Source organism: Pundamilia nyererei, unplaced genomic scaffold (assembly GCF_000239375.1).
Source record: "Pundamilia nyererei isolate P.nyererei 1_Seehausen unplaced genomic scaffold, PunNye1.0 scaffold00006, whole genome shotgun sequence".
Taxonomy (NCBI): Eukaryota; Metazoa; Chordata; class Actinopteri; order Cichliformes; family Cichlidae; genus Pundamilia; species Pundamilia nyererei.
This window is the reverse complement of record NW_005187407.1, coordinates 7,906,360-7,921,986: the sequence shown is the minus strand read 5'-3', so window position 1 is coordinate 7,921,986 and position 15,627 is coordinate 7,906,360. Positions and strand designations below refer to the sequence as shown.

The window sequence follows — 15,627 nt, the reverse complement described above, 5'->3', positions numbered from 1 at the left end:
CAAAATATTATTGAGTCACATTTGAGGCCATCTGTCTGACAGCTAAGGCTTGGCCTAAATTGGGTCATGCAACAGGACAATGGTCACAAGCACACCAGCAAGTCTACTACAGAATGGCTGAAAAACAGAAGAATCAACGTGTTGCAATGGCCCAAGCCCAGACCTCAACCTGACTCGAACACTGTTGCGAACAAAAGCAACGCTGTAAAGGAATGCAGGCCTAATGACTGAAAATGACACAAAAGGATTACTTGACGTTAACGCTGCTCAAGTTGGTTTTATAAGCTACTGAACTATAAGGTGTACTTACTTTTCATAGGATTATATGCAGAAGTTGATCTCTCAAATCTCTAATGTTCAGTTATTAATGACTGCCTTATACTTAAGGTGGGATTGTTTTTTTCTGATTGCATGCATGTTGGCTGCACAGATAAGAAAGCAGTAGTGGAGACTCAAACTGGTTATGGGCACAACTCAACATCACATGGTTTATGACAGTGTTTCCTGTGATGGCGTTTTTTTCTTCATCTTATTACACTCTAACCTGTCTGTTTCATATTTTTACTAGACATTTTACACTGTTTAATACTTGAAGGGGGGGATGGTAAAAGGATTCAGTGGCTGCGTGCTAATGCAGAAATCTCTGCCTCTAAAATACCTCCCATTAAAAGATCACAGTTGTGTGCGTGTTTGTGTCTGTGCTTGTCTGTGTGTATGTTTTAGCTGGTTGCAACAAAATCAGATTTTGTGGTTATATACACAGATGTATAACGCAGCATCTGTTGCAAGATTGGTAAACAGTGGCAGCCGTGTGGAGGAGTTAAATGACAGATTATCAGTGTGGCTGCGTGTTCTCGAATCTTAAATACAGTAATTAAATCCACACTCTGATTACAACTGTGAAACTAAAGTAAATAATTCACACAACAGAACAGGAAAAAAACGAGAGCTGATAATGATTGTCTTATTACTTTGTAGTCGGGAATTAAATCTGACCAAGATGCACCACTGTATTGTAACTTGCTTTCTGATTCAGTTTTAATTAGATACTCTAATAACACATGTAAATGTGGTTTGTGACTACTGGATGCGATGTCTTTGTCAAATTAAATGATATAGTTTCTAACATTTTAATTCTGTCTCTGTTCATTATTGAGGGGATCATTGTATTAAGGGACACCTTTCAAAGTTTATATCTTCTCCAAAGATTCAGGTTTGTTTTATAAATTCTTCTTAATTATACAGTAAGAGCAGTCTGGTCATCATATATGGCAGAAATGCAGTCCCAGGTTGTTTTTTTTCTTTTATGCACTGAGGAGTGAAATATAGGTATCACTCATTTATTACAGATCCGTATAGTTAGGGAGTACAAGTAGATTGTTAAAAAGTGAGACACGGGGAAGAGAAAAATAAGAGAAATCTATATTTCAGGTCTTTTATCGTTTGTGGTGTTGTGAGGCTGAGGGCAGATGATGAAGGACAGGCTAAATGTAGCAAGTGAACAAAGCCTCACTCTGGCACCATTAGTGTCTGGGACTCATCCCTTCTTCACTCTCTCTCGCTGCCTCCCTCCCCTTTTCTCTTTTTCTTTCCTTCCTCCTTCTAAATGGGAACATAATAATTGAAGATTCCACATCTTGAAACGAAAACCCTTGGGTAGGTAATTCAAGGCTTATTACAGAAGGCCGGGCCATTTTTCTGCTTTCTAAGCATTAAAGGGTTATTTTGTGTTCCTGCAGATGGGAGAGGGATAACCATTATGAGAACAAAGCGTCCAGATAATGGAGAATGGGGCTAAAAATAAGGCAATCCTCCTCTCGCCGTGGGGGACCACTGGTCAGTATCTCTGCAAGACTGCAGCCAACTTCCTCCGAGACTACTCGTTTTCTGTCGGGACGCATCCAGGCAAATAAAATCTCGCAAGGCCTCTCGTTTGCCTTTAACCTGGGTGGGCTGCAGACGTATACACACCTACACATACATCCAAAGCTCACTCACCTGCTGCCTAATTGATTTATCAGTGTCTGAGACAAATTGCGGAAGTGGAGGAAAGGAAAGGAAAATTGGGAGGCAGAGGAAACAGAGCTGCCTTCACCCTTGAAGGACTTCAGCCCATGTATGGGTCAGAATGACTGGCTTGTTCCCAGTTCTCAGATGTCAGAGATTTGCCTAAGAGCTGCTGTTTAATTGAAGGAGAGTAAGATAGGCTGACAACAGAGCTGGCTCCCCCAAATTGAAATGCTGTAATCCATTAGTTTTCATCAGATGGGACAGTGAAGGGGTGGGTGTGTGTTGCCGGATGGAGCAGGCCACCAGGAAAAGACCTCTAATGAAGTGTCAGCACAAGCACTGAGACTCCAGACAGGCCTCTAGTTTCACACGGGCAAGGCAAATGACTCTCACTAATCGCTTGCCAATCTTGATCAGGGTAGAGTATCAATACTTTTACATTTAATTCTTGGTGTGTGTGTGATTTTCAATGCGTGTGCATACCAAAGAAACTGAAAACGTGCCACAGTAGAATATCGTGCAACGTTCCTTTTCAGTGAACAAAAATACTAGTCCTCAATGTATGTCGTTGATTTTGTGTTAAGCTCTGTGTGACACGTGTGTTAAGTTAGTATATCACCTATATCAGTTCTCCGGTATCATGGGTAAGCTGTGTGTCTTGGGGGATGACGGCTGAAAACACTAAGTGGGCAACAGACTGGGCCAAGACGGGATTCGTTTTCAGCCTGTTCATTCAAGCTCATTCACTCCTTTTCCCCTTACAGAATAGGCTCCTTTGATGGGGGAGATATTTAGTTCTCAGGCGGCTGGTTTGGCACTGACTGGAGCTGGGGCTTATTTGAAAGGGATCTTCCTGCCCCCGTTGTCTCCATCCCCCACCTCCTGTAGGCAAACGGAGGGGAGCGGAGCACGACAGACAGACGGCCCCACAGCAGCCCACCCACACTAAATTAATTCTGACAAGAAACTTAAGATAACGTCAAAGCGCTGACTAATCGCAGGATTGGGTTTCTGTAAGTCACGGAGCTGTGAAATGTGCCATCATATCTAATAAAAGACCTCCAGTTGCTCCCTTTCTCTCTCAGCGGTGGTGAAGGTTGGCGGGTGTTGATCTCCCTGAACTAGACTGAAAAACAATTAAATTTCACTTCAGCAGTAACGGTGTGTGTGTGTGTGTCTGCATGTGTGTGTGTGTGTGTGTGTGTGTGTGTGTCAGTTAGGGTAAGATGATTGACATATTTGTCAAGAGGCCTAAAGAATTCTTTCCTCCTAGTTTCCTCTGCCTCCTTTCTCATTCTCAGGGTTTTTTGTTGAGTTCTGCTCTGGCGTTTTTGCCATTAAGGGTTCGTCCATTGTTGTCTTTACACAGATGGTTGAGTGGTTTTATTTTCTGTGACTTCTCTGTTTTCTACCCATTTCTGCCTTCCTCTTCTCTCATACTCTTTCTGTCTCTTTCCTCACCGTCCAAGCTGCCGGCAGTGGAAGTCATCAGGTTTGGAGCTAATCCTGCCAAGTTGATTAGGCTGCAGGTAGCATTCACACCAGCGGCCAAAAGGTCATCACATTGTAGAAAGCTGGATGGACTTCTTGACACAGACCATCCACATTGACTTTATGACTTAGAGCACAAGGCCTTAAGGAGGGGTAATTGAAAGGCGAAAGTAAAGAAAAAAAATTAGGAAAGTAAGAGTGTTGAGGGGAGAGAAAAGAAAAAGTAGAAATGGAGAGAGAAAAAGGCTATGGAGTCAAGTCTTGAAAATGTACCCGGAGAGCAGGTGTATTTGCTGTAGCTATTAGAGCATGCTTTTCTTGGGTGAAGGCAAGAGTGAGGTGATGAAGAGTGGAACTGGGGAAAACTTGAAGCCTTAGAGCAATTCCCCCCCTGTCTCAGTCTATGGCCTTATATTGGTCAAACATGTCTGTCAATCGCACTGATATATACTGCATGTGTATAGCAAGAACGAGTCCAAGGCTATCTAAGTAGAAAGTTCAGTCTACTTACATTTTTGTGTTACATGAACTGGAGAGTTGGTGAGCAGTGAGCTACAGATGGACAGCCATTTGAAACCTTCTGTCTATGTTGAAGTCCTGATGGGGAGCCCTGAATGAACATCCATGTTTATGACTTACCATAAACACACATACAATGCTCTCTGAAGCCATTTAATCTACAGCAACTGTTCCGAGAGTTATTTAAAACAGAGAAAAGTAAAGGGTTGTTTTTTGGAGTCCACTGTATCCAGAACTGCTGCTTATCAGGAACTCACTGCTATATTTTCCCTTGAGAAAGAAAAGCCAGAGGTCTCGCACAAACAAACCAGCATTTCAGCACTCCGTTGTGTTGTTTAAAGTGATGTATACTAATTTTACACACAGCGCCATGGGCAGTTCGGAGTTTTGCTTGGACCTTGCTGAAGCTGTGTTTTACAACCAGTGAGCTTTGGGCAAATGTAGTGAAGAATTGCAGCACTCACAATCTGTCACAAGGCAATGTTTTTCCTATGGAGTAAGTGTACCTAGAAAGGCAGAAATAGAAAATCACACATACAGACACATGGTAAGGTGAAAGACTTGCTACACATATGTAGAACTGACAGTTCTACATATGTGTAGCAAGTATTTTCTGGTATCAAATCTCTATAAACATACAAAAACGGCACTTTATAATGAGGGTTTCTGTCAGTGGGCACATTGGTGTCAAGAGAATAAAGTGAGATGCATCATCTGGCCTGCCTAAAGACGAAAAGAATGCGAGAGGAAGGTAGTTAACGAGAGCGAGAACAGTATCATCAGGCAGCTTTCAATCTACAGGATGGCAGTTTGTAACAGTCTATAACATTTTATCCCCTTGCGTTTTTCCCCTCTGAAACGAAAATGTGTCAGATTGAACGGTTATTTAATGTGTTGCCATTGTAAGACATCTGGATGTGTTCGTGGCCCAGGAGCGGGCAGGAGGCACTTTATAGTCCCCGATAGGGGATGAGCTGAGCTGTCTGATGGGGAAATTGCACTTTGGCTTTGTGTCATGTATACTAACACACATACAAGCATATGTGCACATGTCTGAGAGACAGAAGTATAGGTGTGCAAAAAATATATTTTTCTTTTACTTGTTTCACTATTTGAATATTTATCTTTTATGGCACGGGAAGTACTAGATCACATAGTCATGCATTTCAAATTTACCTCTCAAAAGTCCCAAAGTAATTACATTGACACCAAGATATGCCATTATTTAATCATCAACCCTGTGATTCATACTTTTTTTTCTTTATATGAATTTCTTACTTGATTTTTTTTTCGTCAGCTAGTGGATTTCCAGATGATTTGTTCAAGCTCTACTATCACTATATGCACTACTACATACATTCACAAAGCCTTGAGCACAAGCTCAACTATGAATACACAATCAAAAATGAACACAATAGTGGCATTCACAACAGCATACATGCTTAATTATGCAGGTATGTAGTTGTACGCACACACATGCACACACATGCATGCACCGTCTTACATACCCAGATATATATGCATTGATTTGCATGGAAATGACTAAACATGTCGTGCCCAAAGATGTCATTTCTAATCCGTCACATTAAAGAGGAAACTGAATAGCTGATGCCGTCTGTTAAAATCAAAAGAGCGATGTGTGTGTGTGTGTGTGTGTGTGTGTTTGTCTGTGTATGTGTGTGTGTGTGTCAAGGGAACAAGTAAGACATGAGATTGCAAGAACTGTGTGCCTCAGATGCCTGCCAATGTCTGTAATGCCACTTCACACCAGATGCTTAGCACACACTTGCACACTGATATATCGATGTCTGTGTTCATTACTGTTGATGCTTCTGTATGTGTCTTCTCACAGCAGAGACACTGAATAGGAGTGAGGGAGAGCCAAATGTGACGTGCTGTGTAGGTCCGTGTGTATTTTTATCACCGAGTCTTTTTGTTTGTATCACTGCTGCGTTGACATATTTTATGCATTGTTCCTGTGTGCTTATGGTGTAGCACCAGCTTTTGAGTATGGTTCAATGATTGTTTTTGTTTAAATGTCTCAAAAGTCACCTGTGAAATTGAAGGCTCCTTTCCAGATGATCTTGACTGTAACATTTTGTCCAGTCACAAATTTGAGACAAACTTGAATTTATGAGGTTGCGTTTTTAAAAATCTATTTCATTTCTTTCTGTTTTGCTGGTTAAAATCTATTTTCCATCCAATGTCTTAAATTTACTAAGGTTAAGGTTACTTTGGTATGTGTTTTATTCTTGTACTTGGAACCTCTGTATGGTTTTATAGTCCTTAGCTCTCTGATTTCTGTAATATATCTTTTTTTGTGCTCAGCATTGAACAGCAGCTGAAGGAACTCCAGGCTAAAATAGGAGACTCCCGCACAGCAGAGCGTCCACTGAGTCCCACAGAGTGGCTGCAGTGGTTCTCCCTCAAAACACAACAGAGTGTGAGGCCTGTTACCCAAGGACATCAAGAGCTTATGGACTTCTTCAGAGCTCTGGTAATGCATCAAAATCCTAATGACTCGTTATTATCGTCATCATCGTCTCCAGCTATTCTTTGTAAACATTTCACCAACAATCTGTAACACATAATTTCTCTCTAAAATGAGAAAGCTGGATGTCTGATAACTTATCGTGATCATAATCATTTCATCGTTTGTGATCTCAAATCCCACTTAACTCCGGTGTTTTTCTGTTATGAAATATCCAGCTATCTGGTAAGCAGCAGCTTTGTTTATGAATAAGCGGTTAAGATTAGAAGACGCTCATACTGCACTGCCCTGTCTTCAGGTATTTTTCCTCTTTCTCTTGTGAAATTAAAATCTTAAATGACCTTCTCCTTTCAGCAACAGTACCTGAGATCTGAAGAAGAGTCGAAAGAAGAGGTGACGCTTCAGCTACTGCTGAATCTGTCGTCCCAGTGCGGTATTTGCTTCCCCTGTAACCACTCTTCTTCATCCCCACTTACGTCTCTTCATTCTCAACTGACTGCCTCCTCCATCCAGCTGGTACATACAGTCAGAGAAGACGCTTCATTAGAGGTAATGCACCATTTATTATCCATTTCGCTGTTTCCGTACAGACTAATTTAATGTCTTATGGGCTGACTTGTACTTACTGTTTTTTCTTTTAATCTTTAATCTTTACTAAAGATCCAGGAGGTGTGGGACGATGTGCGACTCCGACTCAGACGCTACCTGATGGACCAACTGTTTCCCCGTAGTCCAGAGCTTCCTGGACCTCGACAAACAACCGCTCTGTCCATCCTTGAACGGGTTCAGTGTCTGCAGCAGATGTTCTTTCTTTATCCCGAGTCAGAGGTGCTGCAATTTTACCAGGTACACTAAAATAAGAAACGATTTCCATTTTTCAGTTCATATAAATTCCAGATGAGTAGAGGGTGTTCACTTCACATGCATGTCAAAGGCACTGCTAATCTCACACAGACATAATATTTTGTTTTTGTGTATCCAGGGCCTAACACGGCAATACGTGCTGGGTATTGTGCACTCCACCCTGTCCACCAGTCAAATTGGTGAGACTGGTTTTGACAGGCTGGCTATGGGTTTCTGCAGCATGGTGCCGATACTGACTCAAGCCCTCAAAGAGGAGCTCCACGTCCTTTCAGGACTAGCAGAACCACACACGATCCTTGGTTTTATTAATGAAGCCTACCTCAATACAGTGGCCACAGAGTTTGCCTCCCTGATGGAGAGAGAATGTGAGACAGCTCACAGAGACAACACTGCCCCGAGCGTCAAGACAAAAAAGTATTCAGTCAAATCCCGGGCAACTGTAGGTAAGCATACGTTTTTTTCTAAATGTTTTTACATTCATTTATTCTTTGTCCTCTTTCTGTCGGTAGCAGAGTACATTTAGTTTATTTAGCCTCGTTGCTGTTTCTTTCGCATCTGCCTTCTTTCCACCTGCTTCTCATTGTAACCCAGCAGAGGTGATTCTCTCTCTTGCTCCTCTCCGTCTTTGCTCTCCAGTGGTAGTGATCTGAGCTAGAACCAAGGCCTCTGTAAGTGGCTGTCAATAACTGCTGTTCCCATTATAAATGCTTTCTTTTTACTGCACTGTTTTCTGTGTTTGCGTTCGTTGCTGCCTGCCAACAGGATAAAGAGGTTTACTTCCAGGACAAATATACTTTTAAACACTATTTACTCATACTGCATTTATGACAGCAATAAGCCCTGATCTCGGAATAGTTAAGGCTTGGTCAAGGTGTGTTTAACCACTTTAATCTTTTGAACCTAAGAGAATATATGCAGTGTAACATTTGCAAAGCGCTTGATGACAGTTAAGTTAAGAGCAGAATAAGAGCAGAGTTTAACATTCTCTTGATCTTTTTACACATGCCATGGTATTTTAGAGAGAAAAGAAACCTCAAGAAGTATCTTTTAATATTTGCCACTAATATAAAATGTGTCACTTTGTTGGACGAAGAAGTAGTATTATACACAAAGACCAGAAAAGGGCAAACCTTCGCTCCCTGTGTCACCCTCTGATACTTTTCCCCTCCTTCAGCGTTCTCGTTGTTTTCCTCATCTTGGCCTATTTACAGCTCGCTGATGGCAAACATTCACAATAAAAACAAGTGTGCGAGCCATTGTTTACTTTTCACAAAAAATGGTGCACATGTCAGCTTCCCTGTGGAACAGGGGGAGAAGTACTTTTGCATCTGCGATTCTTCGACAAACACACCACCAGCTTTGCTCCCCCCCCATCTCTCTCTTTCCATCTCCCTCTTTGGTTTTTACTTTCCCTCTCCTTAAACGTGAGATGAGAGGAGGGAGCCAGGATAATTGGCCATGCGTCAGTTGGGCTGTTTGATCACGTAACGCTGTGGAGGCTACACACCTACGTGCCGCTCAACAAACCGTCAAATGTAGCACCGGAGGCAGAACATGGCTCCAAAGGGAGCGAGGGACCCGTGCTGTGTAATGATGGTAAAATGGAGCAGTTTTGCCTGTGCTGGCTTTACTTATGCGTTTGTGTGTGTGTTCAACTATCAGCTGCAAGAGAGCTTTGAGGGCTACAACTGGGATTACATTTTCCTGTTGTTCATTTTTTAAGTCGTCCCCCCACTACAAAAAAAAAAAAGCTCAGGAAACCACATATCCTCTATCCAAATGCCCATGGCTTAAACATTAACACATAATCTGCTTTCACACTTTACTGTCTATACTGTATGCTACACCCATAATTGTCAAGACAATTATGACAGCAGTAAAAAAAAAAAAAGGCATTCTATTTTCATAGGCATCCAATGACTCCTTAGATCTTTCCCTCTTCCCCTGCTGTGTTATTGTTTATTTCTGAAGAAGAGGCAGGCGGTAGGTATATTTTGATAAGAGCCATGCCTGGGAGAATCTGCGGACTCCCAGGGGAGTAGCGCTGTCTGTAGCATCAGCCACTGTCAAACCACTGAACCATTTAACAACGTTCACAGCGAGATCTGCCTCCTCTTTTAACCCCACCGACTCAAAGGCAGACTTTGACATTGTACCTAGACAGATTTAAAGGGTCTGAGCACCTCCACCTCACTGCTTTTCCTTTACTTCGTCTCTTCCATGTCCATTTTCTTACCCTTTTTCTTCTCCCATTTTCCTCCTAGTTTTCCAGGTGTAATGGGGTGAACAGTGGGACTGGGGCAAGTGCGAGACAGGTTGGTTGGTCAGGAACAATACGGGCTTTAGACCTTACTAACACACCTCACTGAGTCGGTAGGGAAGTGGGTGGGCCAAGTTTAGGTGTGGTGCGCGTGTGTGTGTGCGCGCGTGTGTGTGTGTGTGTGTGTGTGTGTAATTTTGCCAAAACAAGGCAAGTAATATTTTTTACATTTGGGAACCATTATCTACAGTTTTGATACTTTAAAAGCATTTTTCTGGGCCCTTAATGATATGATTTCCGAAAGTATAAGTTGGATTGCAAATACAGACATTTACAGTTATACAGTTGCCACACTGTATTAGCTAAAAATTGCAACTGAAAAACTGGCAGTGTTACCAAAAGTGTTTTTGTGCAATATATTTACACCTGTTGATTTTCATTTTAAGGTGTATGCGTGACTTTGTAAGTCAACATGTGTTCGTACAAACTCTGTTTTCAGTGACCTTTCTGGGTTGTTTCTGATGTGTGTGTGTGTGTGTGTGTGAGCATACTAATTTCAGGCCTACTTTAAAAAAACATTATCAAGAGTCATTTAATACCTCCTTTTTAAAAATGCATCATTAAATTTCCATATATGGCATCAGTAATTTACATATGTATGCATAGGAGATCCATGTTTTTGTAGGACATCAAAAGCATTCATTCTAACTTCGCTGCACGCGCACTCACAATTTTCTTCCCTAACAATCGACCACAGGGGTGAAGTCGAGGTTGTGAATTTCTGTTCAAACACTCTGCAACCCCATTCCGATAACACTGATTTAAATTCCACTTCCACTAATTTCCCCATATGACTACGTTGGCAGCTCCCTATAGATAAAAAAGGATTGAGTTAGAACATGTATAGCAAGCACATTCACCATCACTGCAACTCCCCCCTCGTCACCCTTTCTGGCTCTTTGAACTCTTTCTTAGAGAAAGCACAGCAGCCTATTCAGCAGGGAGAGAGGTTCTGTAGTGACTCGAGATAGCTAGGCTGAGGCTAAGACTGGCATTGGAGGTGCTTGTGGGGATTGAGGCTACTCGGGAATGGCGTTTGTTAATATTTAATAAAAGCAGCTCCTCACTAGATCATATCTCTGCCTGAGTTTATATACACTGTCAGCCTGGGACGTGCACACGCATGCCTCCATGTAATTATGGGCTAGGTAGAGGGGTTTGTGTGTGTCACTGAGTACACGTATGCACATGTCTTTGTGTGATGCTTGGAGTTTATGGATGCTGTTGTTTTTTTTTTCTTTTTTTTGTCGCTTTGTGTGTTTTTGTTTTTGTTTTTAATTTAATGCTCTCTTACTATCCTTGCACATGATGAGAAGCCCTTGGTTAAGGAAGTTACCAAACAGTGCAAGTGGTTGTTTACTAATCTTAATGAGAAGATCAGGGTCTTTACTCTGCGGTTGTGTTTATGTGTGTGTCTGTCATCTTCTTCATCTTCTCTAAATCATGGCTCCAGTGAAATGGCAGAAAAGAATATGTTTCATGGCCCTTGAGAATGTGTCATATGCGTGCCATTTATTATTTTTTTTCCCCATTTCCTCAGAGTGGCCACAATGGCTTTTGTGTATCACTCTTGAACAGCTCAAGGATATGAACATTTTCCTGGCACCTTCTATTGAGGAAGCACAGACAAAAATGGCTTGCTTATTGAGAGCAGCCAGCGCTTCGTGATGAAGAGTCAGTGTGATTCGCTGAGGGCTTGAAAACAATGATGCGAACAAGGGCACTAAACAAGTGGGATTTAATGAAATGCTCCCATCAGGACAATACATTCTTTCGTGTTCTTCATCCAGCCCTCTCGGTTCAAGTATGCAGAGGGAGCCAGAGAAATCTTAACCTCTATCTCCCTGTCACTGCAGTGCTCATCACAAAGAGAGCCAGAAACAAAATAAGACGCAGGAAAAGGACACAAAAATACATTCAAATCGAAAGAAAAAGTTTGCGTCTTTGTAACCACAAAAAACACCACCTCCATCGTCACAACTACACATTCTTCCTTGCAGAGCAACTTAATTGAGATATCAAACATTGCTACTTTCTCTTTATGTGAAGTGCTCGGTGGCCCCTGCTGTGCCCTGGTTGGACAGCACCCATGGAAAGGGCCACAAGAGATCACAGTGTGTGTGTGTGTGTTCATGTTCGTGCTTGTGTCAGAGTATATATTGGTAAATCACGGCAGGAGGCCTCCCATAATAAGGCTGTCTGGGTGAGCAGTGGGCCGCAACTGACGAAGAGGACCCCAGCTGTCACAGGGCCTAGCAGCCGGTCCACAGTGACTTCATACTCTCCTTCTACCCAAATACACACTGAAAGGTGCACAGACGTACCCCAAGGCACCCATATGACCCTGCTTGACACCCTGTGAGATGAGCACACTAGGAGGCACGGGTACACAGAAAACACAAGCTGGAAGAGAAAGTATAGCATGGCAATAGCTCCATGTTAACAGTGAAGTGGAGCACTAACAGACTCATGCAGCTATACACCTATGACCACTGCAGGAAAAAACTAACAAGGGAGTGTGCCAAGTCAGGTGTAGTCAGTGCTTTACTTGTACTGTTTGTTCTGCATTTAGAAGTACAATATGTGTTAACTGTGTGTTCAGGAACTGTAAACTGGGAAATGTTAACGGGTTACCACAAAGGTCAATACAGGTATATAAAGGATTTTGTTGCTACAAAGAACAGTGCTACAAAAACAAATCATGAGTCATCATTTGACTCATGATTTTCATGGAACAAAAGAAAATGTTTGCGTTTTGCTTAATTCATTGCCTTTGAATGCATTGAATGTGGAGTGAAATGTTGATCTGTTCTGATAACAGCGGTTAAAATACCTGTCCTTCAAAATTAGAGTTAGAGGATTCACGTAAACAAGGCTCTAGAATTATATCCCTGTTTTTATTTAGGTGACTTTCAGGATATTAATAAAAACAAATTAAAAAAAAAGCCTCATTGAACAAGAGGACATCTGTCTAATTTAGTATTATTCATTTTATGAACTATGTAAAGCACTTTGATTTTTCAATATGTAAGATGTACTAAAATTGCCTTGTCTTCTAAAATTACTTTTTCCTTATCTGGTGAGATTTAATGAAACCACATGTTTACATCACCTGTAGAGGGTATTGTAGGACACAGGCATCTGCACAAACATGGAAAAGTTGCCTTCACATATTGCAATGACATGATAAGAGCCTATAGTCCAGCGTGGCATCGCATAGGCAGACCACCCTCAGACGGTCGGATTTACTACAGAGAGACAGAGCAAAAGAAAGAAGAGGAATAGAGGGACAGGAGGATGAAAAAGGAAGGGAATGCTGTGCTGGAGAGAAATTAAATCAGTGGCTAAATTATTGCATGATTGCCCATTCCCCAAAGACTTGGGCATCATTTGGTAGAAAGTGTCTAATAATTGGTTTTCGGCCATGTCAGACACATGCAATTCCCCCTGCTAATGGCTCTGTTAGGAAGAACTGGGCCTCCTGGGTTAGAGAAGGACAGAAAATAGCCAGGCGGCAAAAAAGCCACCTACACCCTCATCCTTTTTTTTTCTTCTTTTCCCTCAGATAAACGAGGGAATGAGAGAGAGAAAGAGAAAGATGCAGAGAAGGCGCGAGATGACAAGAAGGAGAGAATGTGTATGTGAGCAAAGAGGAAATGAAGTGGCAATAAGTGCAGCCAAAGGGGAAATGCTCTTCACCGTGAGTTTAATACATCAGACTGGGGATTTGGCAGCCCGCCACACAGCAATTGTTTACCTTTTTGCTCACTGGCTGCATCTGTTCTGTTTTGTAAACGGCACTAAACTATTCGCCCGTAAACACCGGAATCAATAACAACTGCTAAGGGAATTCCCTTATCCCGCCCCTCCCTCTCTTTCCCTCCCTCTCTTCCCCATGTTTTCATCCCTAACCACCACCCCTTTTCCTTCCCCTAGATCTCCTCCTCTCTCCCTTCTCTCTCTGTTCTCTGCCAGTCATGAGCAGTGTTTGTGTGCACACGTGTGTGCGTATGTGAGAGAGAGGACTGTGGAGATGGTGGAACCCACAGAGAAAAGTAGAAGAATGATGGCTTGCCAAAAATACCTGCTCTGTTTTTTTTTTTTCCTCCCACTTTTGTGTTACATTGTTGTCATTATTAAAAGATACAAACTAAAAACTGGCCACTGTAGACCTGCGGTGTTTGATTTTTCCTGGACATTTTTTCAACAATGGCACTGTTTTCGCATGAAACATAAAGATGAATAACGCGCTACTTGCCTTGAGGGCTTTTTGATAAGATGCCAACTGCTTTAATGGTTATCACAGAATATGGCTTAACATTTGTCTTTTTGTTTATAGGAGCATCCTCACTCATAAGCTCCGTCCATAATGTTATATGGAAGGAGCTGTTATACTGTATAAACATATCATTTTTGCCCTGCTTTCACCACTGGCTCCTCCTTTATTGATTCTCACTACATTGACCTTTGGTTGAACTCTTCTGGCTGCTAGTGCCCTTCCTCATTCTGCTCTATAAGACATGCCATGTACTATGCTATATGACACACCTGGGTGCTTTTAAGCACACCCTCTCCATCAAGTGGCTATGGGAGGCTTCATTTGGCCTCACTGTTGTGACAAAGGTATAATGAGGTTTAGATGGCTATGTACTAGACTGCTATGGCTATAGGGCTATTTGGCTAGGGAGACGACTATAAATACCTATATAAGCTGCGCTGCAGACCCCAATGAAAGGCTGAGGCACAGCATTGCTGAACATCAAGGTCATGCGTGCGACTATTTAGGGTGTGACTTAGTGAGCAAGTGGAGCTGTCAAAGGGTCACAGGTTGAGGGAATGAACAGAATGAATGGTAAAGAGGAGAAAGAAGCTCTGGAAAAGGTGATACTTAGACTGAGGTGGGGGTTAATGGTTGCTGTATGCCACAGAGAAGGTTAAAATGGGGCAACAGGGTGGGGATATAGTGGCAGCTTTTTAGTAGAGATGCACCGACTGGGAATTGAATTGGCCAAATTAACCAGTGTTACTGTTACTCTTAATTATACTATCGATTCTATTTATTTTGTTTTTGAGGTTGTTGATCCCTGTTTTTGTGCAAGCAAAACAGAGAACTCAGTATAGATATAGATAAATAGTATAGATAGTATATAGCTATTTCATGCCGAGCATAAATTCATACATGGATCGTAGATTTATGTACCACAAAATAAACCCTTTAAAAATGGATACAGTTTTGAGAGTATTCAGACAGACAGACACACGGATAATGCACAGATATGGATATTCAATAATTAAGAAGACACGCTAATGGCAATGTGACTATCAGCCACAGCCGATGTTTGGCTGATAACTTAATGCATCCCTACTTTTTAGATAATCCGGTGCAGTAACTGTGTGGTTATATCAACAACATTTCCTGGCTTGTCCGGTTGATTGTTTACTCTTGAGTTGTTGACAGCTTTAGCTCTTGATTTGCTGGTGACTTCAGAAATAGACAAGATTGGTGGTGCGTGCGTGAATGTGCAAGCTGGAGAACGAGACAGGCACATGGGTGTCAGCCAGGTCACGCGTGTACACATGCAGCATGATGTAGTCTCTCTAGCACAGACTCCCACTGGACCCCATTACAGAGGAGCTGCTAAGCTGCAGACCCATGCAGCTTAATTACACACACATGCACGCGCTCACACATATACATGAACGTAAGCAAACACACCAAATTACACATCTGTTCACTTGTGATTTCACACAGCCGCGCGCACACACACACACGCACGCACATAAATATATGTATAGATGTAGACTTGGAAAAACAAAAAAACTTGAGGTCAGAATTTTTATTCCATGGTGGCCATAGAAATCCGGTTGGTGTGTGACAATTGTCTTGCACGACTGACATGTGCAAATGTGCATTCGAGCACCTCCTGCAAAT

General features: G+C 42.1%; 1 protein-coding gene across 1 annotated transcript in view; it reads left to right on the top strand.

The window, feature by feature from the left end:
* The window catches only part of kiaa0825 (KIAA0825 ortholog), a 115,155-nt gene that overhangs the window by 6,935 nt on the left and 92,593 nt on the right, over positions 1 to 15,627 (top strand). The window contains exons 3-6 of the mRNA XM_005722417.1: positions 6,349 to 6,517; positions 6,866 to 7,060; positions 7,172 to 7,357; positions 7,494 to 7,818. Coding sequence (XP_005722474.1) covers positions 6,349 to 6,517; positions 6,866 to 7,060; positions 7,172 to 7,357; positions 7,494 to 7,818 — 875 coding nt within the window. The remainder of the gene's footprint in view (positions 1 to 6,348; positions 6,518 to 6,865; positions 7,061 to 7,171; positions 7,358 to 7,493; positions 7,819 to 15,627) is intronic.